Source organism: Leptonychotes weddellii, chromosome 9 (genome assembly GCF_054177405.1).
Source record: "Leptonychotes weddellii isolate Sample4059 chromosome 9, ASM5417740v2, whole genome shotgun sequence".
NCBI classification, from domain to species: Eukaryota; Metazoa; Chordata; class Mammalia; order Carnivora; family Phocidae; genus Leptonychotes; species Leptonychotes weddellii.
The window spans coordinates 110,810,677-110,837,523 of record NC_138377.1 but is presented as its reverse complement, the minus strand read 5'-3'; the positions used below and the strand labels follow the sequence as shown (position 1 = coordinate 110,837,523).

At 42.7% G+C, this 26,847-nt stretch overlaps 1 protein-coding gene across 1 annotated transcript in view; it reads right to left on the bottom strand.

The window, feature by feature from the left end:
• The window catches only part of CERS3 (ceramide synthase 3), a 91,894-nt gene that overhangs the window by 14,979 nt on the left and 50,068 nt on the right, over positions 1-26,847 (bottom strand). The window contains exon 7 of the mRNA XM_081831886.1: positions 15,599-15,928. Within this exon, the coding sequence (XP_081688012.1) occupies positions 15,599-15,928 (330 nt within the window). The remainder of the gene's footprint in view (positions 1-15,598; positions 15,929-26,847) is intronic.

Genomic DNA, 26,847 nt, shown 5'->3' with positions numbered 1-26,847 from the left:
ACTTCATCTAGAACTAATGATGTAATGTATGGGGATTAACATAAGAATAAAAAAAAAATGAAAAAAAAAAAAAAAAGAAATAGTGCATTAGGCTGTTCCTGCATAACCTAACTTCCCTCTGTTAGAGTGAGAGGTGAGAGAGCAAGGAATCATTTGGGAACACCACCCGCCACAAAGTGCACTCAACCAAAAGAGAAAGAAGTTCATCTATTCATTCCAGGAATCTCAGCCTGGGCACTCTTGACATGGTGGGCCAGGCAATTCTTTGTGTGGGGCCTGTCCTACCCATTAGGAGGGTTAACAGTACGTATCCTTAGTCTCTGTCCACTAGATACAATTGTGACCATCAGAAATATCTCCAGAGATTGCCAAATGTCCCTGGAGGGTAAAATCACCCCAACTGAGAACCACTGATTCAAAAAAATATTTCTTGAGCCCCCGTGCATTGTGCAAAGCATCAGGGACTAGTCTCTGTCTTCAAATAGCTTACAGTCTACTGAGAGAACCAAACCCTAAGAGCTCAAACACATAATAGTAAATATGTAACTACACACTTATAAGTGTTATGAAGTAGAGAATACCACGATGTGTAAATTGGGGAGCTCACTTAGATGGGGTGACATCAGGAAGCCATGTTAAGGAAATGGAACTCAAAGGTTGTAACCTGAAGGTTAAGTAGGGGTGGCCAGGGAAGAGTGGGGTAAAGAACATTTCAAGAAGAAGAAACAGTATGTGCAAAGGGCCTGGGGTGGGGAAAAGTCTTGACATGCTTAGGGATCAGAAAGGCCAATGCAGCTGAAGAATAGTAAGAAAGATGGAGCACGTCCTAAGATGAAGTCGGGGAAGAAGCATGGACCAGATTACCAATTTCACAGGTCACGGTTAGAAGTTCTATTTTACTTGTAAGTCCAAAAAGAGGCCATTATGCAGCACTGTTTGAGATACGGGGAGCATACCAGTGACCCGAACAGATAAGGTATCTATACTCAGAAAACTTCTGCTCTAATGAAGAGCTGGTTGATATATAGTAGCATTCCCTATTGCTGTGTGTAAGTGGTGGGAGGGAATTCAGAGTGACCAGAGCTGGAGCCTCTGGAGGCTGTGGCCGTGGTGTAGGGGAGAAGTGTCAGGGGCACAGGTTAGAGGGAGAGCACTGGAGATGCAGAGGGGGTAGTGCATGAGAAAGAACAGTGCCCAAAGCCCTCTGGGTTTGGAAGGGACTTTTAAGCTCATTGAATCTAGTTTCTATTGATGCTGACATGCCCTTTTGGATAACCCGAGCAAAAGACATACACACTCCTACATGTATATCTCCAGTAATGAGTAATTGTCCAAGAGAAGTCCGTGTACTTTCTTCAAACATCGGTCAGTTTTTCAAACATTTAAAGATATTTAAATCCTCTTCAAGTGAAATATTTCCATTTCCTTCCACTGATCCTCATATGACAGAACATCAGAACCCTTCACTGTGCTGTGGATCTCAGAGAACATTCTCCCATCCATAGCCATCAGCCTGCATTGTGCTATCTGCGTAACCCAGCCAGCACCACTCAATTCATACACGACTTACTACTTTCATCTCCACCAAAAAAGGCAGGGTGGGGGGGGGCGTGTACAGTAAATTTAGTCAAACCCTGATACCTACACTCTTGGCTTTATTTTTTGTGTAATTTTTTCTTCTATTTTAAGATTCCAGAATCTAGAGATCTTTATCAACTAATCATGACTTGCTTGTTAGTGAAGGTAAATATTTCTGGCCCCGGTCTCTATTCCTAAGAACTGATTGCAAGGATTACCAAACAAAACAAATGTTGACAACGAGGAAAAAATAATAGTAATGCTAATGAGAGAAAATGCTCATTTTGAGTAAAGGAATGATCTCTGCCACAGCACTCCCATATACCTCTGGGAAAGACATCTGCAGCTATGGTTTCAATAAAGTTGCAGAGCTGTGTTTCTGAAATGCCTTAAGGAAACTCTGGGCTTGGGAATCTGTGGTTCTACGGTAATGTCAAAAGCCCAGGAGGTCATGAATGACTCATAATGTCCCACTGCTTTTTGAATGGCTCCACATCTAAATCCACAGTTGGCAATGAAACAAAGGACAATATAATAAGCATTTTATGCTGTTTTGAAAGCAAACTTTTAGCTTTGCCTGTCTGAAAAGAAAAAGAAGTGCCTTCAATCAAAGAAAGCAATTTTCTGAACTACTACCAAATACATTCCTTTTTTGTTATATTAGTTCTTATTATCCAAGATGACAAGGTCACAGGAAAAAAAAATTGAGTTTTTCCTTTTTTTTTTTCCTCAAAGAAGTTGCATTACATTTAAATTGGATTCTACCAAACCTAGCTACACACGGACATTTCCTGTTAGTTACCTGGATCTGAATTTTTTAGAACAGTGCTTCTGAAACTTTAATATGCATATAAATCACCTAGAGTTGGTGTAAATACAGACTCTCATTCAGAAGGTCTCTGGTGGGACCAGAGGGGCTGCATTTCTAACCAGCTCTAGCTGATGCCTGGACTGACATAGTGGTGAGTAGGCTGTTTCTTAGGCCACAACCCCTCCCTAGATTGCTGCTCCCTGTAAAAAGAAGCTGAAGCAGAGGGTCACCTAAGGGTCTTTTCAGTTTTAAAATTCCATAATTCCAACTAATTTTTATTTCATTAATATCTATATGTCATGAGTCCTTTTAGTCCAGAGAGGCAAGAGAAAATTACCAGTATGTCTCACTTCCTATAACAGATGGTTGTTTAAAAATAATTAGTAAATCATCTTATAAAATGAGTCATGCCTTTACTTCTCCAGGGAAATGTACTATTTAAAGAATTCTGGTTTTCTACAAAGGAAACAGTCTCCAAGTGTTTGTTTCAACAGTCTGAATTTTCTTTTGTAAGGATTTTTTAGCATTAACACCTATGTAACATGAAAACCTACAGCTCTGGTTAAAATTTGCAAGATGAGAGTATTCGTGGAGGTCACATCCACAAACTCCTCACATGTGGGAAAGAAGGCAGCTCTCTCTGCTTTTTAGAAAGCAGACCCAAGAAATGGAGAGCCATCTACGGACGCTCGTCCAGTAGTGAAGACACACACACACACACACACACACACACACACACACACACACGGTCTTCTCTACGTTCTAGTGGCTCTCAACCTGAGAGGCAGATCAGAATCACTTACTCAGGGGAAATAGTCTGTCAAAAAGTCCAATGTCTGGGTCCTATCTCCATAAATTCTGATTTAAATGATCTGAGTTCGGACCTGGCCATGAGGTTCTTTCTTTAAAGGCTCCACAGACCATTCTAGTCAGGTGTAGTCGACACAGCTAATGTGTAACAAGTTGATCTGAAATAAAAAGTGGGAATCCTGAGAGAGCTTCTTGTCAGTGTGAGCAGTATACCTCATTCTGTATTTGCCTTAAATGTGATCACAATCCTCACCTGATGAAAATATGTACAGGTAGAATCATAACGACTTTTTTTCATGAGCTGACTTATATAGAATATTCCTGAATTCCTTATACCGGCCTTTTAGACGAAAGGTCCTCAAGAACGTTTAAGTACCTGTCACCAAATGTCATGCTTTCCCGTTCTTAAGCAAAAGGTTCAAATGATAAGCGGATTAAGTGAAGTGAAGCTTAACAAGAAAGAATGTAACTTCCAACACAAATCACCACTATCGCCCGGACAATCCTTGAACGGAGGGAATGTGGCTTGTGAAAAAGACCTAGGGGTTTTAATCAATTTCAAACTCAGTATGAATTAGCAGCGTAATGTGACTACCAGCAACTCAAAACAAAACTTGGCTGCATCAATGGAAGGAGAATTTTCACAAAAAGAGACATCAGACTTGCTTTTGTGTTAGTCAGACCACATCTAGAAACTGCTGCTCATTTAAAGGAGGATCTGGGTAAAATGAAAGGAGAGGTAGGTGAAAAGACTCAACAGTGTATCTTAGGACGAGGTACGCTTGAAAGAGTTGGAGATGTTTAACCCCCAGAAGCAGAGCCATGGGGTGGGGGTGGCGATGGGGCATATGGTTGGTATCTAAGGGTTGCTGCTGTATGCAGCTTCCATACGGAGACATCATCAAGATTACTTGTGAGAATGTCGGAAGAAGTCTATTATTAAGAACATTTTTAACACCCACGTTTGCAAACGATTTGCTTGAGGACTTCTGGGTTTGAAGAACAATGGTAGCCTGAGTCCACATTTCTCCCTCACTCTCTGAAAACAAATACAGAATAAAATGCCTTCAATGTTCCTGGGGAACAGAGAACACTGTTCAGATTATCTATAAGAAGAAGAAAATATATATACAAATTCTAATGAGCCACCACAGCCCTCTAGCCAGTGGCTGGGCAAGTGGAGAGGACAAGGTTGGAAAAATGAGCAGGGTGGGTGTATTGACTTAGAAGAAGCACAGATAAAATCACCTCCAGAAAGAGTGAGGGAAAGCATGAATGCACAGGCTGGGACCTGGTAGTTCCTACCTCTTGCTAAAGAGAAGGAGCCCCAATGTGTGTCAGACAGGAAGCCGAGTTTGTTGGGAAGAATCAGCTATATAAAGAAGATGTGGTACTTGGAGACAAGCAGTGAAGGGAAAGAAGAAAACAGAAGAGAAGTCAGGATCTTGCAGAGGAGAAAGAGAAATAAAACAATAGGCTGGCTATCATCTTCCCTTTCTCACAAACTGAAAACCTTTCTTGAGTGGAAAAGCAAAGGTAGTGGATACGGCCAGTCTGTTATAATTGAGTATGACATCAGGGATCCCATGAGGACAGATCACACAGGAGAACATATCCCACCACCTGTCCCATATGCAGGGGAAGAGAAGTACATTTGCTATTCTAGAGCCAGGAGCTACAACATCCAGTGTGGTGGCCACTCACCCCATGTGGCTTCTGAGCATTTGAAATGTAGTCAGTCCAAATTGAGATGTGCTGTAAGTGTAAAATCCACACTGGATTTCAAAGACTTAATGTGAAAAAAAAGAATGAAAGGATCTCCTTAATAATTTTTGGTATTTGTTGCTGAATCATGATATTAACCTTAAATATGATTATAATCTTCCCCTGTTTAAATACCTACTGGGCAAAATAGGCAGCAGGCAAAATTGAAATGATAATATTTTGCTTCTATTGTGTTCAATATATTATTAAACTTAATTTCACCTGTTTCTTATGAGTTTTTAAATGACACTACCAGATAACTTAAAATTATATGTGTGGCTCACATTGTATTTTTATTGGGCAGCATTGGCCTAGAGGGAAAGATCAGGAAAAAAGAAGGAACTACCTAACAGTTATACTTGCTCAAAAATGAAACAGGCTGTCTCAGGAAGCGTATAAACTACTGTTATTTGGAAAATGAAATACTGTGACAACTGCCTCTGGCCAGGATGGAAAAACAAGGATTGGATTATCCTAGCATGTTAAACAACTAGAAAGCTGGATTTCAAAAAAACCAATAACAATAGTTTTTAGACACTGTTCAATAAGCAGCTCAGGATCGTGGTTCCTGAGAAAAAGAAAGTGAGGGAGGTGAGCCCTGCAATGGTCCCAGCACACCATCTTATTACGTCTAAGCTGAAGCACAGCGAAGAACCCAAACAGAGCCCAGGGTGCCACTGAGTTGAGGAAACAGAAGTTGGAGTTCCCCAAAGTGAAGCTGGTATTTGTGGGACAGAATGCTGGAGAGGAAGAAGACACACAGAAAGAGAGCTCCAGAGATCTTCCATGGAATCCCCTTCGGTCTTTGACCGAGTACTGACCTGTGCAGGTGAGTCAGGAAACTACCAAAGGCCAGGCAAAGAATCACCAGAAGAAGTTGGCAAAACAACCCTGGGAGCTCGGACCATGGTGGCAGCTTGTTGTCTTCTCACCAGCCAGAGTGACATCAAGGAGAGTGGACATCAAGGAGAATGCTAAGAAGGACTTCACTTAATAGCCATCAACCAAAAGCTATTCTGGGCTCACCCTAGCAAAGCTTAAAAACAAGCCTTTGAAAGTATCAAACTTCTCACTAGCACCTTGAAGGTGTACAAATACAAAATACACTCATTGTACCACGTACAAAAACACTATTTAAAACAACAAACAAATAAACAAAAACCACTATTTAAAAGGAATACAACAAAACCCAGCATCCAGCAATGTAAAATTCAAAATGTCTGGTATCTAATAAGAAATTAGCAGGTTTGCAAAGAAGTTGGAAAATATGGCACATAACCAGGACAAAATTCAATGAATAGAAAAAGACCCAAGATTATCAGAGATGATGGAATTAGCACACAAAGATGTTAAAATAGCTATTATAAATATGCTCCATATATTCAGGGAGGTAGAGAAAAAACACAGATTAAGAAAAATGGAAGATATAAAAAGAGACCAAAATATAATTTATAGAGATGGAAAACACAATATCTGAAATTAAAAAATATACTAGATGGGATTGACTGCTGATTAGACACCACAAAATAAAAAAGTCAAAGATTGTGAAGACATAGTAATTAATCAAAGTGAAGCATAGAAAGGGGGCACCTGGATGTTTCAGTCAGTTAAGCATCTGACTCTTGATTTTGGCTCAGGTCATGATCTCAGGGTCATGAGAGTGAGCCCCATGTCAGGTTCCATGCTCAGTGAGGAGTCTGCTTGTGATTCTCTCCCTCTCCTCGTGGGGATGAGTGTTAGGTCCAGGATGGGGCAGGCAGAGATGGCAGGCCCTTCAGAATGGCGGCTCCAATCCCCTAGCCCTGGGAAGCTCGCAGGCATGTCCTTCTCTGGGTATTATTATCCTTGGCTCAAGGGAGCTGCCTCGCCCAGAGCTACGCCCCCTCCCCAGAGGGCAGCCCACATCCAGCGACACATTCAGGTCAGGGTACAGAGGTCCCACCCCTTTGCCACAACTGGACATCCCTGAAGGGCCACCCAGCTCTAGGGCTCCCTGTAGGGTTGGCTGAGGACTTTGTTATAAATGCACCACAGTTTAACTTCTCCCTCTGCCCCATCCAGCTCCCTTCACCCCCTCACAGGTGTGGACCCCTAGGGCACCCCTGAAATCCTCTTGTGTGTGCACAGGCACAGACACACACACACACACACACACACTTACAACGGATAAGGGGGAGCAAGAAAGGCACAGAGCGTAGGCGGTTTGCTTTCCATCCCTTCTACTCCCTCCCTGAGCTTTACCCTCACCTGTTACTCTCTTCTTCTGGACAACTGGGATCCTGGGGGCCCTCCCAGAGCCTGGACTCTTGCACATTTATCTTCCACCCAGATAAATGGGTCAAGGGAGATTTCTCGGGGTGCAGGTAGAGTCATGATATAAATAGCCACCCATTGTAGCTGCTACAGCATCAGCTCCGACCTTAGCCTGGGAGCCCACTGTGGCTGGGCCTCAGTGGAGCACTCTAGAGATGGGGTCAGCGGTCCCAATCTGGCCACATGAGTGAGAACAGCCAATCCCATTCGCTTGAAAGACATGACCAAGTTTTCCAGAAATTCTAGAAATATTACAGAGGTGTACATACAGGCCCAAGTTGCTTGGAGCAACACTGAGGCTGAGTGAGGTCTGACTGGCCTGCGAAATGGGCCTCCGAGCCTTGCGAAGAGTGCACGTGCCCAGTGCTGCTCTCTTTAGCCTTTCCAGAGCCCATTATATGTGGCAAGGAGACACAGTTTGCAGAAAATAGCCCCCACTGAGAGTCCAGGCTTCCACGGATGGCACTCTTGCTACTCCCCAAACAGAACATGGATAACGCCATCTACATGGTAAGTCATTCAGACGCTAAAGTGTTGTAAGGTTCATTTATTTTACCCATTATCTACAAACCAAATGGGTTTTCAGGAATAAGGTTTCTTTTATGCTACATAAAGCGCTCTGCTGAGACTTATGTAGAGGGGCAGGGGAAGGAACCACTGGAAGGGTGGGGCCACAGAAATTCATGGGGTATTAACAGAAACAGGGGACCTCTCCCCTACACATGCTTTTACCAATCTCTCTGGCCCAAGCACCCACTAATAACACTTTCACCTCCTGGTGTGAATGTGTAGATTTATTAATAAGCCATGAACTGTGCTCATCGCCTTGTCTAGGCTGATACAGAAACAGAAACTCAAGTTCCATATAAGATATCTGTAGGTGTACGTGTGTTAATGTGCTTGTGTGTGTGTCTGTTTCACTACTAATAAAATGGAAAGTATCTGCTCCTTTCAGGAATATATAAAAATCAATTCCATTTTTGTGAAATGATTATTTATTATTTATTTATTTAGAGAGTGAGCGAATGAGTGGGGGGGAGGGGCAGCAGGAGAGGGAGAGAGAGAGAATCTTAAGCAGACTCCATGCCCAGCATGGAGCCCAACACGGGGCTCAATCTCATGACCCTGAGATCATGACCTGAGCCAAAACAAGAGTCTGACACTTAACCGACGGAGCCATCCCGGCGCCCCAGGGATTTTGTGAAATGTTTTTTAAAGCCAAGTATGAGAGATGTCAGAGCTTCTTTTATCTCTTTTTCCTTGGATCTTCCCCCATCCCTCACCTCCTTTTCAACTTCAGCGAGATATGACCAATGGTTCAAGGAAACATCAGAGTCAACATCTGGGACAGAGGAAAGAAAGGGCAGGCTTTGAGTGCCCACTGCTACCCTCAAAGATGCTTTTGCAGGACAACTCTCATTTGAAAAGTCCCTTCCTTTTACAACAGCTTCCGCTGACTTCCTGCCCACCCAGTGACCTGACTAGTCAGGTACCTCCAAAGAACTAGTATTTTCAAAACCACTGTTAAGAAACACACAAGACAAGGGCGTCTGGGTGGCTCAGTTGGTTAAGCGACTGCCTTCGGCTCAGGACATGATCCCAGGGTCCTGGGATCGAGTCCCACATCGGGCTCCCGGCTCAGCGGGGAGCCTGCTTCTCCCTCTGACCCTCTCCTCTCTCATGCTGTTTCTCTCTCGCTCGCTCTCTAATAAATAAATAAATAAAATCTTTAAAAAAAAAAAAAAGAAACACACAAGACAAGAAATTCAGGAGTATGCGCAAAGGGAACTAATACGTCATTAAGTAAGTATGGAAAATTATTTGCATAATTAAAAATTCACAGGAGATTGCGGAGAAGTGAGATTCGCCACTTTTGAACAGTCACCCAGCAGCTGAAAGCTAGAAATAACAGTCCTCACTCGGCTGCTGGCCTCCAATTGCTGCCCGCGCCTATTTCCAAAGGAATGGAGGATGGATTGAAGAAAACTGAAATACAATCTTGTTTGACTGATTTAAGAACACTAATATAATCTTTTTACATCAGAGGCCCGTGTGCCTGGAAGGAAGAGCGGAGAAGTCAGGCTATTTTCATCAGCAGGAAGAGGTGGCACAGTATCTGGACATGGGTACCCACTGTGACTGTCCTAACAGCAAGAAGAAACAGTTTGGAAGAAGATGCTAGAAGAATATCCAAATAGCTTGGGAAAGCCTATCGAACAACCCAGTATCTAAAGCAATGCCTGGATAATGTATGTTATCCTGCTGTAGGAAAACAGACATTCACCGAAAAGGTCACTGCGTGGGTTCTGGTCGTGACTGGAGCAGCCTGAGGAAACCCCTCTGTCCCGCGGAGCCTCCACTCCCCATCGGGCAGGTGAACCCCTCTTTCCAGTTCTGAGTTGCTTCCATCTCAAGATTTGAGTGTGAGGTCGGGTCTCCTCCCGCACATTCATCTAGGTGCCCTGGTTGGGCCTGGGGGTCTCTTAATGAGGCCTCTGGGTCCAGGGCAAAGCAACAGGAATTCTGCTGGAGGCAGGGAGCTGGGAAGAGGCCAGTTTGCTCAGTTTGCTATGTTTTCCTTCTGTTATTATCTTAGAGCCATGCAGACAGCTGCCGCTTCTACTTTGACTTCTTTAAACAACTCCACACCTTCGAGTTTATAAAAACTTATGATTGTTTTAAGCCACAAAATCCCCTAATGGGGAGAGCCCTTGGAAGATTTTCTAGAGAGTGCCCTCTCCGAAGAGCTGGAATTCATGGATTACTGACAAGGTAACCATGACAAGGGAACAGAGCAGAGGCATGAAAAGATTATGAAGTTTGTAGTGAAAGAATATAGAAAAGCACACGCTGTGTGATTCTAATTATATAAGGTTTAAGAAAGTCGAGGGGTGGGTGCCTGGGTGGCTCAGTTGTTAAGCATCTGCCTTCGGCTGAGGTCGTGATCCCAGGGTCCTGGGATCGAGTCCCACTTCGGGCTCCCTGCTCAGCAGGAAGCCTGCTTCTCCCTCTCCTACACCCCCCTGCTTGTGTTCCCTCTCTCGCTGTCTCTCTCTGTCAAATAAATAAATAAATAAATCTTAAAAAAAAAAAAAAAAAGAAAAGAAAGTCGAGGGGTGCCTGGGAGATGCAGTCCATGAAACATTCGGCTCAGGTCATGCTCTCAGGGTCATGAGATCGAGCCCCATGTTGGGCTCCATGCTCAGCGTGGAATCTGCTTAAGACTCTCTCCCTCTCCCTGTGCCCCTCCAACTGCCCCCTGTCCCCTGCTCTCTCTCTCTCTCTCACAAAATCAATCAATCTTTTTTTTTTTTAAAGAAAGTTGAAACTAATCTATGGGAATGGAAGTAAGAACAGTGGTTGCCAATGTGGGAATGGGTGATGACCAGACATAGGCACTAAGATCTTTATAGGGTCATGGAAATGTTCTACATTTTAACAGAGTAATGATTGCATGCTCTATACATGTATTAAAACTCACTGAACAGGAAACAAAAAGATGATGAAGTGTGTGAGAGCTGAGCCTACATCACACTAAACTCACACATGGAGAAACACAGATAAACATACACACATTAAATACATATCACTCATGTTTGGAGGACACAGAGCTACTGGGGAGGAAGAAGAGCACCGCGTTAGCAACATAGCCTGTGAAGTCTCGGGCTTTACAGGCATGAAACCCACTCCTGTGTGACCTTGGGTAAGTCATGTAACTTCTTCACTCAGCCCCCTCTCTTCCTCTGGGAAATAGCAGTTTTATGTACAAGTGAGCAGTACACTGTGGTGCAGTAGGAAGGCCTTGAGGAGGGGGGCCATGCTGTCCTGGTGGATATTCAGGGGTCTCTCCCAGTTCTGAAAGTCTATTTTGTGGCTCAGCTGAATGTACAGTGTGGAAGAATATTCAAATCTGGGATTCTTTAAACTGAGCAACTTTGCACAGTTACTTGTTACAAGTTTATAAGCTCCACTGTTGTTTCTTCAATAGATTGTTAAAGCAGTTAACCTGTATAAATATTTGGAAATATAGAAATATAAACCGATAGCATTCTTAAAAAGATTTTACTTATTTATTTGTTTGAGAGAGAGCAAGAGTGGGTGTGTGAGCATGCGAGAGCGAGTTGGGGGGAGTCAGGAGGTAGGGAGAGAGACAAGCAGATTCCCTGCTGAGCGCAAGCTCTGCATAAAGCTCGATCTCATGACCCTGAGATCATGACCTGAGCTGAAACCAAGAGTCATACACTTAACCGACTGAGCCACCCAGGTGCCCCAAACTGATAGCATTTTTATAATACTCTATTTTAACTGCCAGCCCTTGTGATATTTTTATCTCTTGTTCAGCAAAGGGCAGTTTTTAGATCCACTATTAACTACTAACAAAAGAGACCTGGAGGTTTGCTGGATGTTACAGATTTTGTATTTCTTCACTAACACACTGATATCTGAGAGAGTGTCAAAAAGGATCATCAGAATGTGAGTCACGCAAATTAACTGACCGAAGACAGCTTAGCAAACGGTCATGGGCGCCCGTGGACGGACACCTGACTCAGCTGCAGCATTATCTAAGCGGAAGGGAGGGAGGGCATGACTGACGCCCAACTGCCAGGCGACCTGGAAGTCACAGCCTCTCTGTGACTTGCCACAAAGAACCTGTGAAGAGGAATAATGGTAATGGCAGCCAACCTTCCCATGTGCTTGCTATGTGCCAGGTCCTGTTCTGACGGCTTTCTCCTGCAAGGCGGGTGTTAATATCATCATCCCCAATTTACAGGTGGAGAAACTGAGGCAGTAAATGGAAGTAATATGCCTCAGATCACACAGCCAGCAAACGGGAAAGCCTGTACTCTTGGCTATTCCGGACTTGCTTTACTAGGAAGTGCTCTGAAACTGAAAAAAGAATTCCGAAACGTTTTCTTATATTTTTAGAAAGTTCAGAAACAAGCTAAAGAATTTGTGCTGTGTTTTATTCCACTACCTTGATTACTCAAGTTGTTTATGGATTCCTTCTTACTCCGTGCCAGTTTTTTCAATCAATTTTCTGGCTATTTCAGATCAACAGTTAATTAGAAAAGGCAAAGTATTGCAAGCGAAGAGACTCACGTTCGAGCTTTGCCACAAACTTACTGTGCGAATTTGGTTGAGGCCTCAGATTTCTCCGATTTATGAGAAGGGTCCTCCTTTCTTTAGCTAAAAGAGTTGAGCGTGTGTCAAGTGTCATCTGTGAACTTCAGAGACACTGCCTGTCCAGAGCAGATGGCTGGGGCAGGTTGCCAGGGGCTAGTCGTTCCATCCCAGCTCTGGGCTGTAATGGCTGCATGCTAGGCCCTGCCCTCCGTGTCTTGGCTGCACACCAGCCTGAGATGTCAAAGAGACATACTTGAGTTGGCCAGCACCCAGTGTGATATTTAGGAAGAAGAAAATAAAAGCGTAGGGATGATCACATTCTCTTAAGTAATATTAAACGAGAGCATGCCACCCTCCTAATTTCCTCTGAAAGCACTTCTCGTGTTTGCAAAGAGAATGACAAGACAAATATCTCAGCCCATCATACTTCCTGATGGGAGGTGTGTGCTGGGAGTCCCGCACAAAATCCCCCCATTTTATAGGAACCAGCTCAGTTTCATCAGTGCCTGCTAACCACTATGTCAGAATCCTGAAATTATAGGGATATTGTTATTTTAAGGTATTAACAGAAGCAAATGGTAGAAGGTCCTCATTCGCCATAGGCACACAGTAACCCCACTGTTGAAGGAAAATAAGGTGTGGATATTTCAACAAGTGCTATTTTTAAGATGTATAGTCACTTTTGTCTTTCCAGTCTACCATGCAAATCTATGGAGACCAGAAAAAAGATTAATAATCTTGTAACTTTCCACCCTGGTGTGATCTGTATTCATTTGCATCTTCGAAACTACTTCTTCAGGGCCTACCAGGCATAAGGAACTTAAAAAGACAAATTCCCAATCTCTGTTACAAGATTTGAAAGACATTTTAAGAGACCTAAGAACTTCGGCAGTCCCATTTTCTAAATATCCAAGAACGCGTCACCTTAGTAACAATTGAGGCGTGTATATTAAATGCTAACGAGTTATTAAATAGAGTTGAAAACGGTCTTGTTCGTTGTTCCTCTAAGAGTGTCAACTCCCGCCTTTATCTGTCTCCTCCCCTTTGCAATGCAACGGTGCCTTCAAATAGCATTCTTTAAAAGGCAGCTTTACGGCTTGGAGGAATAAGCTGATTTCACAGCCAGTTTTGCCACTGCTATGGAAAACAGAGTGCACATGCAAGCCAGCTGAAGTCATACGAACTGCAGGGATTAGGGCTGCAGGGGCCTCTACTACTGCTATCAAATGGCAATTGGAAACAGCTTTTCCAAAGTACGGCATGAGAAATCGGGAATTCCTGTCCTCGGCTCCCCAACCCACTGGGTTTTTAATCAGGCCTGGTACAACCCATTAGAGATCAGAAATATGAACATGATGCTGCTAAAACCAAACAAGAGTATCCTCTGGTCTCCAAGTTTTGTTCAGCCTGGCTCCCTTCCAGCCTGTAATTATTGTCACTCACCAGTGATTAAGGGAACAGTTTCTGGCTAGGGAGATGGGCGCTCCAGGAAGGCTCGACCCAGGGGTGGGACAGGCTCAGTTCAGCGCCCTTCCTTCCCTCCAAGCCCTCGATGTGCAAAGGGTCTAACTGCTCAACTTTTTAACCTTATCGCGCTCACTTCAACTTTATCAGTCACTCAGAGGTAAAATAACTTTTGCAGAGGTCATGAGAAAACTATTTAGAATATTAATAAGCTAGAACCATTCGATGAAAGCGTTTTTTTCTTGGCACGCTGACTTTTTAAGGGAGGAGAGTCCGCTCCCAAGAAAGCAAGCTCAAGTCAGTCATTTAGTAAAACCAGCAAACAAAAACTACTTTCTGAATTTGGTTTGCAATCAATCCAGATGTAGCCCAACTCCTTATACCTCTGTCTAGATCTAGAAGCTAGGAGATGGTAGAAAACCCAGAGGTCAGTTATCATAATGTCCATTTCATTTGTCAATTCTTGAACAGTCATTTACCAAAGTAGGAAAATGAATTAATCTGACAGTTGATCAGAACATGAGCTTATCAGGTAAATTACCACCATACCTGTTACATACGAGCCACTCCCTCTGATGATACAGTGTTGTGTATACATGGATGGTAGCACTTGAAAATGCGCCCGCTGTAACTTCCACCTCGAAAGATCCTTAATTAAAACTCCCTTAGAAGTATGATTTACTGACAAAGAAGGAGCTGTGATTTTTTTTTTTTTTTTTACTTGCCTTCAAGGCTCAAGTCAAATTCCATCCATTCGATAACGTTCCCTGGCCGGACCTTGAGTCAACTGGTTTCTGTCTTCCACAGCAAGTTTATGGGATGTCTCTTTAGCACAATATAGGTAGTTGCTAGTAGGCGAATATTCCCCCCCAGATGTTGGGTTGTTTCCCCAAAGGCAGTGATTTGTGTCTTACTCATTTCTGAAGCCCTCCTACCTTTGTTCTGGAATTAAAACCCAGAACAGAATTCAAAACAAACAAACAAAAAACTTCTATTGTCTAAAATGTATTATTAATATGTTACTATTTAGAGAAGAAGCTGTTTTCAGGAAAAAAGCATAGCCAATTGACGGACAATATTTCAGATGGTAGGAGAAGGCTCAGGGAGAGAGCATCACGTGCAAACTGGGTGCTCAGTGAAGGTAAACCTAAGGCTCTGAAATATTACTCCACTATCACAATAAAGCTTGTCTCAAACTAGAGCAAATTTAAACTCATTAGGACATTCTTTAAAAAGCAACAATCAGGGGGGGCCTGGGTGGCTCAGTCAGTTAAGCGTCTGCCTTGGGCTCAGGTCATGATCCCAGGGTCCTGGGATCGAGTCCCACATCGGGCTTCCTGCTCAGCAGGAGCCTGCTTCTCTCTCTCCTCCCCGCTCATGCTCTCTTCTCACTATCTCTGTCTGTCTCTCTCTCAAATAAATAAATAAAATCTTAAAAAAATAAAAATAAAAAGCAACAATCAATTTTTGGATAAAAGTTTTATAAAAATGACTTGTCCTCTAACAAAAACAATTTCCTAAAAGCACTTTAGAGAACTTACCCTAAAGAAAAACATTTTCGGGTTTTACATTTTACATTTTAGATACATTTTTATCAGTCAGGATCAAATCAAGGGAAAAAAAGGAATTCTAGTTAACTCCAAATTAACTAGAGTGTTCCATCGTCTGGGCATCACCTTCAATCTGTCAATGAAATTCACCTGCTAAGAGCAGCAAGACTCAGGCAGCCCTTACCTTCATGAATAAACATCTTCTGAGCATTTTCAGGATGAAGTAACACCAGTAAAGGTGAAGGACTTGCAGGACCATGAGCTGGAGGTTGAGGAAGATGTATGAAAAGAAAGGCTCAAGATAATGCAGAGGAAGAATCAGGGTGCAATACAAAATCCTAAAAAAAAAAACAGAGGAGAGCATTTCATTACACAGAACTAGTGAATTTTCAGTGGAAAGACAAATACTTTTTCTCTCAAGGCATACGACATTTATTTCATTTCTAACCATGCCCAGGAAATTCTCAAGGGAAGACAGTATGATAATATTACCTTTTATATCATTATTGGCGAGCTACAAAAAAAAATACAGTCTGCCTCTGGGGAGAAAAGTTAAAGCAAATGGAATTTTTATTGTCATGCTGACTACCCGGCAGTTTCTGTACCTGGATTTCCTCTTTGCAAACAGAAGAGCGTACACAACCCTACTCGGCTTCCCCGGGGTTTGTAGAACAAATAGGATAATGCATGTTTACATGGGGTTATAATTGCCCTTATGACGCAACCTCATATATTTGGCAGCAAAGGTGAATGGGGAGTTTTACAAAAGTTAATTTTCCAATAAAGGAGGCTTTTAAAGAAACAAAAACTCTATTATTACTTCCACTTTCTAAAGCAAACTGCATAACTATGGATTTCATGAACAGACTCATGGCCATCATTTTGAGCTGCCCCCGATGACCCAGAACGCACAGTGCCTTCAGATAACGACGGCTGAATGAAGGGCTCCCCTGTTCCCTTCCCAAACTTCATACACTACTATGATCTTAGAGTTCCTGGATTGGTTTGCTTGTTAGTGTATTATTCTAATTATAAAAGTAATCTATTCATGCAAAATAGGAAAAATAAGAAAAAAAATAGAGTTGCCCATAATACCACCAGGCTAAACAAATTATATCGGGGTTTTTGTGTATTATCTTCTGGTTTTTCCTATACATATTTAATTTTATTTTTTACATGAACATATAGTAAAACTGACTCTTTTTTTGGTGTTGTATGAATTATAATACATACAGAGATCTATGTAACCACCACCACGATCACGATCCAAAACCGTTCCATCATCTCAAAAAAAACCAAACAAACAAAAAAACCCTGTGCTCTCTCTTTCGAGTCCCACTCTCTCCCCAAGGCCTAGAACTTGGCAAACCCTCATCTGCTCTCTCTTTAATTTTGTGTTTTCAAGAAGGCCATATAAATGGGGTCACACGGTGTGTCAGCTTCGGAGACTGCCTTCTTTCACTCAACATGGTGCCTTTAAGTTGTTGTGGGCACCAAGAGCATGTTGCTTTGGATTATGCAGTGGTAGCCCACTCTACGGACGTCTCACACTTTGTGTTCCTACCCTTCCTTCGGAGAGCATTCGTGTTGTCTGCAGTGTTTGACCATTATGAATAGGTGTGTTATAAATAGTCACATACAGGTTTTTGTTTTTGTTTTTTTTAATTTTATTTATTTGACAGAGAGAGACACAGCGAGAGAGGGAACACAAGCAGGGGGAGTGGGAGAGGGAGAAGCAGGCTTCCCGCGGAGCAGGGAGCCCAATGCGGGGCTCGATCCCAGGACCCTGGGATCATGACCTGAGCCGAAGGCAGACGCTTAACGACTGAGCCACCCAGGCGCCCCAGTCACATACAGGTTTTGTGTGACCATAATGGTTGGGTCTCACATATAAGGATACATTGAACTTCAAGAAACTGACAACCTGCTCTCCAGAGTGGTTGCTGTGCGGTCCCACCAGCCATGTATGAGGATGTCAACTGTTCCCCAGCCTCAGGGGCACTTGCTGTTGACCTTCAGAGATGTCTGCCACACGTGGGGTTTTATGTTCGACTCCACTTAGCGTGGAATCAAAAAACAGTTTACATTGCTTGAACAACTCGGTGTATGTGGTTTTTCCCAAATGGAAGGCTATTTCTTTAGAAGTGCAGATTCAGAAATGTGAAATGACTGTTTCAAGGTGCACGTTAGTATGTACATTCAAGGCGTGTATTAAAACCTGTTAAGACTTTGCCAAACTATGTCCAAAATTATAACAATTTATAACACCTCTATATAACAAAGATAATGGCCGCTTATCCATTCCACTTATACAAATCCCTTCTAGACACTTAGGAATTATAGAAAAATATAAAGAGGTTAAGGAAAAATCACCTAACATCTCACAACTCGCACGTAACCCACTACGTTTTGGTAAACATAATTGAAGTCATCCCTCCTAAAAAATACATTCTTTAAGTTTTACGGTCCTTGTCCTTTTTTTGCCCCTTCCCCATGACCACATGATTTTTTATAACAGAAACACACTATGCATGTGATTTTTGTACCCTGCTTTTATGACTCAATAATATGCTACAGAGAGCTTTCCATGTCAATGAATATATCTATGTATCAGGGATCAGCAAACAGTTTCGTAAAGGGATGGATAATAAATATTTTAGGCCTCTGGGCCATTTGGTTTCTGTTGCAAATACTCAACTCTGTCACCATAGTGTAAGAGCAGCCGTAGAAATACACCAGTTAGTGGGCGTTGCTGTGTGCCAGTAAAACTTTATTAACAAAAACAGTCAGTGGGCTGGATTTGGCCTGCGAGCCAGAGTTTGCCAACCCCTACTATATGCCAGGCTATGTAATACCTGCACAGAAATCTATGTATAGATATCATAATTTATTTAACTAATCCCTTTTTGATAGATATTGATTTCCAAATTTTCATTATGTTATAGAGAATACTGTAAGAATTACTTGTAAAGACATTTTGATAGAACCGTTTGATTATTTTCTTAGAATAGCTAAAGTCCTTAATAAAAAAGTATACTCATTTGACATTTTAGAATACATTGCTAGACTGCTTTCCAGCAAGACCATACCAATTTATTTTCTTATAATATGAAAAGTGTATGAGAGTACCTGCTTCCTTAGACCAACATTGTACTTTGTCAGCATCTATCTAAAAGAACATCATGCTGTTTATATTTACATTTTTATTTCTTGTGAAGTGAATATATATGTATATACATTTATATTTTATTTGGTTATTTTGATTTATACTTTTGTGAACTGCTGCTTCATGGTATCTGTCCATTTTTCTATTGGGATGTGTACTTTTTCTATTGATTCATGAGTGCTCTTTACATATCAAGCATAACAACATTATTTTTTATCATATTAAATATCACTACATCGTCTAATTCTTGTTCAACCTTGTTAATTATTTTTTTTTTGGCAGACTAACTTCTAAAACATTTTTGTAACCAAATATGTTGATTTTTGCCTTTCTACGTAGCCTCCACGGTATGCTTTAAAGGGCCTTCCTCACTTCCATCATTATAAAATATATTTTCCCATATTTTCTTAATATATTGTCTCTCCCACTTAAAGTCCTGGTTCTGTGTAGCCTTGATCCACTTCTCCGTGCATTTTTTCAATTGTAAAATGGAAGCAATGATTATCTACCCAATTCATTCAATAAGTGTTCATTGAGCACCTACCAAAGTGCTACCTGGAACTTTATAGGAGCCAGGAATATAGCAATGAATAAAACTGGCCCAAATCCCTAAAGCTGTAAGGCTCACATTCTGGTGCCTGCATTCACAGGGGTTTCAGGAAATAATAAGCCTCTTTGCCATTCTGATTTGCTGGATCTGTAAGCAATTGTGTGCCTTATTCTGTACTCTCTCAGCCTACAATGCCCTTCCCCTTTTCAGCTGAAATTCTCTTCACCCATCAAAGCATGGGCGCCTCTACAACGAAAGCTTCCTTGCTATTCTGATCGCCTCTGAATGTATGGCAATTCCTCTAGGCTCCCCCACTACCAACTCCTTGAGAGCATTTGGCCTGATTCATCCTGCCTTGCGGTCATACTTGCTCGTACAAGTTCACTCTTCACTAGCGGCAAGCTTTCCGAAGGCAACAGCCATGATGTCTTCCTCTCTGTATCCTCCCTTCCCCTGTTCAGGGGCCTTGCTCCTTACTAGGTCCCCTATTAGGAATTTGTCAATGTCAAAAGTAACAAAGGAAACAATTCGAAAGCATCTCCTTTATAGAATCTACCAGAGAATGTGAAAAATGACCTAAACATGTAATTACTCATTGTGATCCATACAAAGGAAACAAAACAAAACAAAACGGGGGTGGGTATTGCTGAACTGAGATTTCTCTATTCTTGCAGTTCAAGGGAAGACACAGAAAAGAGGGTTCTGGTTGGAAGGGACCACAGGTGGGAGGCATTGTAGAGAAGTTAAGGGCTAAGATGAGACAGATGGAGCTGAAGGGAGAGGAGTGGCAGGGAGAGGGGGTATAAGATGCAGGTGCAGAGGTGAAAGGAGGCATCTGCTGTCGGCTTTGCAAGTCCCGGCATCAGGGAAGCTTTGCTGGTTTTAGAAAGGGGAGTGGTACACCCGGCCTAGCCTCGTCAGAGCAGAGTTCCGGGGCTGAGGCCACTTTTCTTGCCTTGTAACCTGCACACAAGTCACTGAACCTCCTGGTCCTTGGACAGGGTGGAAGTCACCCTGCCCCATGCCTGGGAGGCTCCAGGGGGACACACAGGCAGCTTTGCCAACCGTAGCATCCTAGAAATGGAAGAGACCACCATTAAAATGCAGATGCCTCCAGAGAGAGCCGAGCTACTGCCGCGAGGGCAGAGGAAAGGCATGGGCTCTGGGGCTGGCTAGATGAGGATCACGGCTCGCCTGCTGTCTGCAGCAAGTGACATAAGCTCTCTGGGCCTCCGTTTCTCCTGCAAAATGAAAATGCCACCACTCCCTCCATCAAGTTGTTGTGAGGGCTAAATGAGTTGACAAACGGGAAGAGCTTCGCATACAGGAAGCACTGGAAAAATGGTAGTTCTGACTATTGCCGTGACTCCCACTATGACGACGCCCTCTTCCACCCACCCCTTCCTCCTGCAGAGGGCTTCCGTTCACACTACAGGGAGAGCAACACCCAGGGGAGCGTGCGGCTGAACTGCCTGGAGCTTCTGCTTTGGGAAAGGAGGGGGAAGCCCCTCGGGAGAGGGAGAGGAGCTCCGGAGGAGTGGGGACCCTGTGCTGCCCGGAACGTTCTGCACAGGACAGAGGGGACCAAAGTGGAGAGGAGCTGTGAAGTGGGTGGCCGGTGTGGCCCCAGGGACAGCAGGTCTGGGGGCTGCAGTTACTCGGCCAGGACCTCTTTCTATCTGTGTCCTCTCTAAAGGATGGTCCAGCTTCTCAATCCCAATTCTTCTCTTCCTTTGCTAAAAGGAGAGTGGGAAGAAGGGAAAAATAAACATCTCTGTCCTTCTCAATTTTGTCCCGAACATGCGTGTGTCTCATGTGCAGGCAGACACATGAACACACAAACCCATGTTTCCCTTCCGGGCTACATGGAATTTCTCTTTTCACAGAGGATGCTCAGAAACTGCCATGCTCCTGGATTCCTGAAGCCACTCTGCTCCGTCCACTGGCCTTTAATCTGTTCCAACAGATGCACTACAACCGTGACCCTGGATTGTGAACCTTGGCCTTTTCCCTCTTTGGTTTGCTTTCCCACCTTCCCTCTAGCAATCACTAGAATTTCAGTGGTTTGAAAAAATCACATTGTTGGTTTAAACAGTAGCTGGATTTGCTGGGCTAGATAAGGCAGCCAACAAAAGTTGCATTTTCCTAATGAAAACTGGAAGGTGAAGGTCCTTTTCTCTCGCTAATTGCAGGTGTGAGCATTAAGCCTTTTCAGGATAACAAAGACTGGTTCTACTGGTGAGTAATTGCTTACCTTTTATTTCAGGGATGTCTTATATTTCAAAGTGACTGTGTAGTTGAAGGAAATTTAATAAATACTTAGGGAAGGCAAATTATGCCTGCTTTCAGTCGTCCGATTTACTAATTTAATTTGAAACATATCTGTTCTGTGTTTCAGATGCCCCGTTTCTAGTCTTGGTTCTTTCATAACTAGCTGTGTGATCCTGGAAATATCTTAACTCCTCACCTGGAATACAAATAGGGGGTCTAAATGCTACAACAATGCTGATGACCTGAGACACAGAAGGGGTAAGGAACTGTTCCAGGTGAATGACAACTGAAGGCCAAATATGATCCTGGGCCAGATCCAGTAGGAGGGAAAAAAAACCATAAAAGGCATTATTGGATCAATGGACAAAATTGAAACATGGATGGTAGATTGCTACATTTCTGGAAATGGAGAACTATACTGTGATCCTATAAAAGGATCCGCTTGTTCTTGGGAAGGACATAGTGAAGAACTTAAGACTAAAAGGATGTGATGTTTGCAACTTTCAAATGATTCAGAAAAAATATGTAGATTCATATATGCATGTGTGCGTGTGTGTGTGTGTGTACGTGTGTGTTGAGAGAGTGAGAGGGATGAGAGAGAAGAACAGGAATGAGAAAGCAAACAGGGCACAATACCAACTAGTAAATCGGGGTGAAGGTAATACATTAAAGTTCTTTGTAATATACTTGAAATTATCCTATACGCTTGAAATTATTCCCAAATAAGTAAATGAATAAAGGGGTTGGGCTAAATTCTGTGTAAGGTCCGTTATCCTAAAGTATTATGATTTGAAGAAGGGTGATTGTTGGAGCTGTCCTTTACTCATTTATGAACAGCCGAAGTAATGAGCATGAGGGGTGCAAGGGAAGGAGCTCCTGTGAGGGCACACTGTCGAACGAGACATTGAACAAACACAGCCGGTGAAATTCATTGTCTCTTACACAAGGCGTGAAACTGGGAAGTCTAGTTCTGAGATACACACCTGCAGTGGTGGCTCAAGGGAGTGGCCCCAGTTCCAAGAGAGCCACTCTCAAATTGCACGAGCCCTTCCTTTCCTCTGGTGGCTGTGTGTAAGGCACTGTGCCATCCCATGAGGGCATGGAAGCCCACCATGGCACCATGACACCCAGGCTCCGGGCCTTATGAGGGTGGGTCCATTGTGTCCTTACTCTTGTTTCCCCTCTGATGAATGTCAGCTAAGAGCACTGCTGTATGCTTCTAGCTTTGTCTTGTCTTTTCTTAAAACTGCCCTCTCTCTGATAGCCATTCCAGGTACTCATATGGTCACATCACCCACAGAATTCCTTTTCACCTGAGGCTTCCCACGGTACTGCTTCTCTATGCCAGTGAGAGCCAGATCCTCAAAAGCTAAAGCCTGGAATCCAGTGAACCAGTGGTGGGGCATATAAAGCTACCACAAGCATATGTACCCTTGCAGGTAAGGAAGTTCCTTATTTGAATATTATTCACCATTGGAAAATTTTTTTGAACATCCAAAACACAGGTCAGTATTAATCATCTTCAAATATATGGACAAAGTAGTTGATACAAAGATCTCTTCTACTGCCCTTATGAACTCCTCCCGCAGGGTAGAACTGTGTCTCATTCATCCGGTGTATTCCTCACAACATCTAGGTGCAATGAGTTCAAGAAACGAAGCAATGAGCCGGCACCACCCCCTGTAAACTTCAGTTGAGACAGAATGCTCCTTTCCTTCAGCGCATCAGCCTGGACTAAATTGTTATCTGTCCTTGCGGTTTATGAAGGAAACTGTCAAGAGTCGGCGGAGTTGTTTACGGGAACTTAGGAAGGTCTTTCTAGCCGCGTGATTCCTTGGCAGTATTTGTATAATATTCAAATAAATGGATACATCCAATAATTCAAAAGCAGAGAAGCCATTATTTTAAAACAACAGCTGCGGGCGCCTGGGTGGCTCAGTTGGTTAAGCATCTGCCTTCAGCTCAGGTCATGATCCCAGGGTCCTGGGATCGAGTCCCGCATCAGGCTCCCTGCTCAATGGAGAGTCCACTTCTCAATCTGCCCCTCCCCCCGCTCATGCGCTCTCCTCTCTCTCACTCTCTCCCCCTCTCGCAAAAATAAACAAATCTTAAAAAATAAAATAAAATAAAACACTTGGGAATACCATGTAAAAAATATAAGCCTGAGATTTGAATGCTTTTGAATAAAAATACAAACAAATGAGGTAACCAGGCAATTAGATTAAAGTAATTTAGCCCAGGCCAATTGGAATTCTTGCCTGATGTTGAGAGGAACAATATTATAAAAAAACATGTAATTACCACTTGCTGACACTGATTGAGTGAGAATTGGCTAAACAAGATTTCTGAGAAAAGCAGAAGGAGAGAAGAGGGGACACAGTTGTACCCACACAAAAGAAACTCATCAGAGAAAAGCAAATATGCTCGAGGCTAGGAAAAGCGAAGGGAAAGTAAAAGAAAGGGAAAGGCAAGTGTAATGTACAAGTTCTGGTTCTTTCTCTCACAGTTTCCAGATAAATTTCAGATGGGTCAAGGCTTCTCCCCACTCAGCCCTTCATCGTACCACAAAATGTGCAACAAACGCAGTTGCGAGGAACAGAGCGATTGGATAGCCAGCTGCCTCCCACGGCACCTCAAAAATGTCTGAACCTTGAATGAGGTCTATCATCTGCACATCGTTTGGTCCAAGTAAATTCCCCCAAAAACTGAACTAATAAAATATCCTTGAAAAATGAATCGACACTTATACATTTTAGACAGATGGTTGGAGCCAGGCTAACAACAAGGAACTGACTTTTCCTCTTTGGCACCACAAGATGATTGCGTAACACGTTCAAGCTGATGGGAACACTATTTAAGCCAGGGTAACACACCGCAACGGAGTCTTTCAAAAACCATCGAGAATCAATCTCTCAAACTTCCAATAGCTTGGTGAGGCTTTCCTCAGCCTTCCAAACAATGAGGACTAGTCAACGTCAGTGCAGAAAAATTTTTACCAGCAAAAAAATTTTTACAATCCAGTCTGTTAATACTGGTTTATTTGCAATCCAACTTCCTGACGACAGCAAACAGTGGTATTGGCTGCCCTCTGCAGTGGGCTGGTGAATTCAGCAAAGTATCAAGATCAAGAAAATGCCAAATGCATGCAACTAATTCTTCTTGAAATCCAGAAATGCTGACAAGAGAGCGACTTCTTAAATCTAGGATTTTTAAAGTCAAGGGTGTGTGGGAAAGTAACACACCACCTCCACAATCACTCAACCCCAATACGATGTTTGGTTGTTTTCTGGGGAGGAGTAAGCTTGCTTGTTGATTTAAGACATCATGGGAATGTCTGAGGTTAACGTCCTTCATTGCTAAATCAAAAGCCAACCATAGCAGCAAGACTGTGAAGCTTCTCAGAGAGTTCCCTGGACCGAGAGCTTCCATGGTGTATGTTTTTAAATATGCCCACGAATTCTTTGAAACTACTCCCGTGGAGAAATGGAGTCTAAATTTTCCTTTCCTCAAATATGACCTGGCCTTGGTCACCTGGATCCAATGAAGAAAATGAGGTTGGAAGTGGCATAATGTGACTTCTGCAGGTGGGTTATAAAATGAGACACAGCATCTGCCTAGCTCTCTTATGAGCTGCTCACCCTTGAAATCCAGCTGCCATGCTATGGGGAGGTCAGGCCCTGTGTAGGTATTCCAGCTGACAGGCCCAGCTGAGGTCTCAACCAACAATCAACATCAACCAGTTGATTTTATATGTGTTACTTCAACCATGTGGGGTGAGGAAGTCTTCAAGAAAATTCCCAACTCTGGCCACATCTGACTGTAACCACAATAGAGACCCTAGGTGAAAACCACCAACTCACTGAGGCCGGTCAACTTCCAAAACCATAAGCCATAATAATAATCAATAAACATTGTTGTTTTAAGAGAGAGGTCTGCAGACTAAGGCCTGGTGATAAAATCTGGCCTGCAACCTGTTTTTCTACAGCCTGTGAGCTCAGCTGGGCTTGGTACATTTTTAAAGGGTTGTAAAAGAAAAAAACAAAGCAAAGAATAATATGTGACAGAGACCATATGTAGCCCTTAAAGCTGAAAATAGCTATTCTGTGGCCTTTTACAAAAAAACCTTGTCCAACACTGTCATATCAGTTTCAGATGGTTTATTATGTAGCAACAGATAACCGGAACACATGGTACTTTTGGAACATAAGAAGAGGCCATTGATAGGCAAATGCTGGATTTACAGCATCACAAAAGTCACACTGAAAAGCCACAACTCAAATATTACCTGAAAGTCAATACTATTCTATCAATAACTGCTATCATACAACATTATCTTTTCACAAACACATTGGCTCAACCAAAGCAAAAGTGGGGGTAATGTGATTCATCAACCAAGGAGAGTATTTTAAATGTGTGTCTCAGATTTGATTCTAAATTAAATTTCAAATTCTTGGAGACTTATTAAAAACTTTAATAAATGTAGCTGGCATTTGCCAAGTCCTTACTATTTTCCAGACACTATTCTGCACTATTTCATACGTATTACTTCATTTAAGCCTTGTGACAGCAATTACTTCCATTTCACAGACGAGGAAACTGAGACCAGTGAAATGATCTAACATGTCCAAGATTACACAGGTAGTAAGTGTGGAGCCGGGATTTGAATCTAGGTCTGACTTGCATCCACGAACTTAATCACTACACTCTGCTGCTCCTCTCCAGAAAATGTCTAAGTAAGACATCGGTCTTGGTTTAAGGATGTAGCTGGCTTCATAGGGAGGGCATCACCCACTGACCTCTCTGACCAGACTTCCCTGCAGGCTAGTCAAGGGTGCTGTCCACCCAGTAGGAATCAGGTCTGGGTCCCCTTGTCTTTCCCCTGGAACCCAGGATCTTCGGCAACACCAACCCTACTTTCCTGTTGAGAGGATCTGAATCTCTTAGACCAGCCCCAAATAATGGTTCATTATAAGTTCTTTCTCCCAAACTATCAAAGACTTCCTCACACTCTTCCTCCGGTTCTGATCAATCAACCCATGGAAAATTATGCTTGCCAAAGGGATGACTGTCAGAGGAGACACAATATGGGTTCTTCATTGCCAGCCCTTGGCTAAACAAAATCAACAGGCTGATCAAGAGTCAATCAATATTAAAAGGATATCCAGACCATTGTTAAGACCAGTGATCATGGAAAATGAAATCAGTATCAGTTTTCTCATCTGTGAAATAAGAGTGATAATACCTATCTTTATGATTTGTTGTATAGACTGGAGCCAAGATATACAAAGGGCCTAATCCGGTGTCTGGCATTCAATTAATGGTGGCTATAATTACTATATATATATATATTTTTAAAGATTTTATTTATTTATTTGAGACAGAGAGAATGAGAGAGAGAGAGCACATGAGAGGGGGGAGGGTCAGAGGGAGAAGCAGGCTCCCTGCC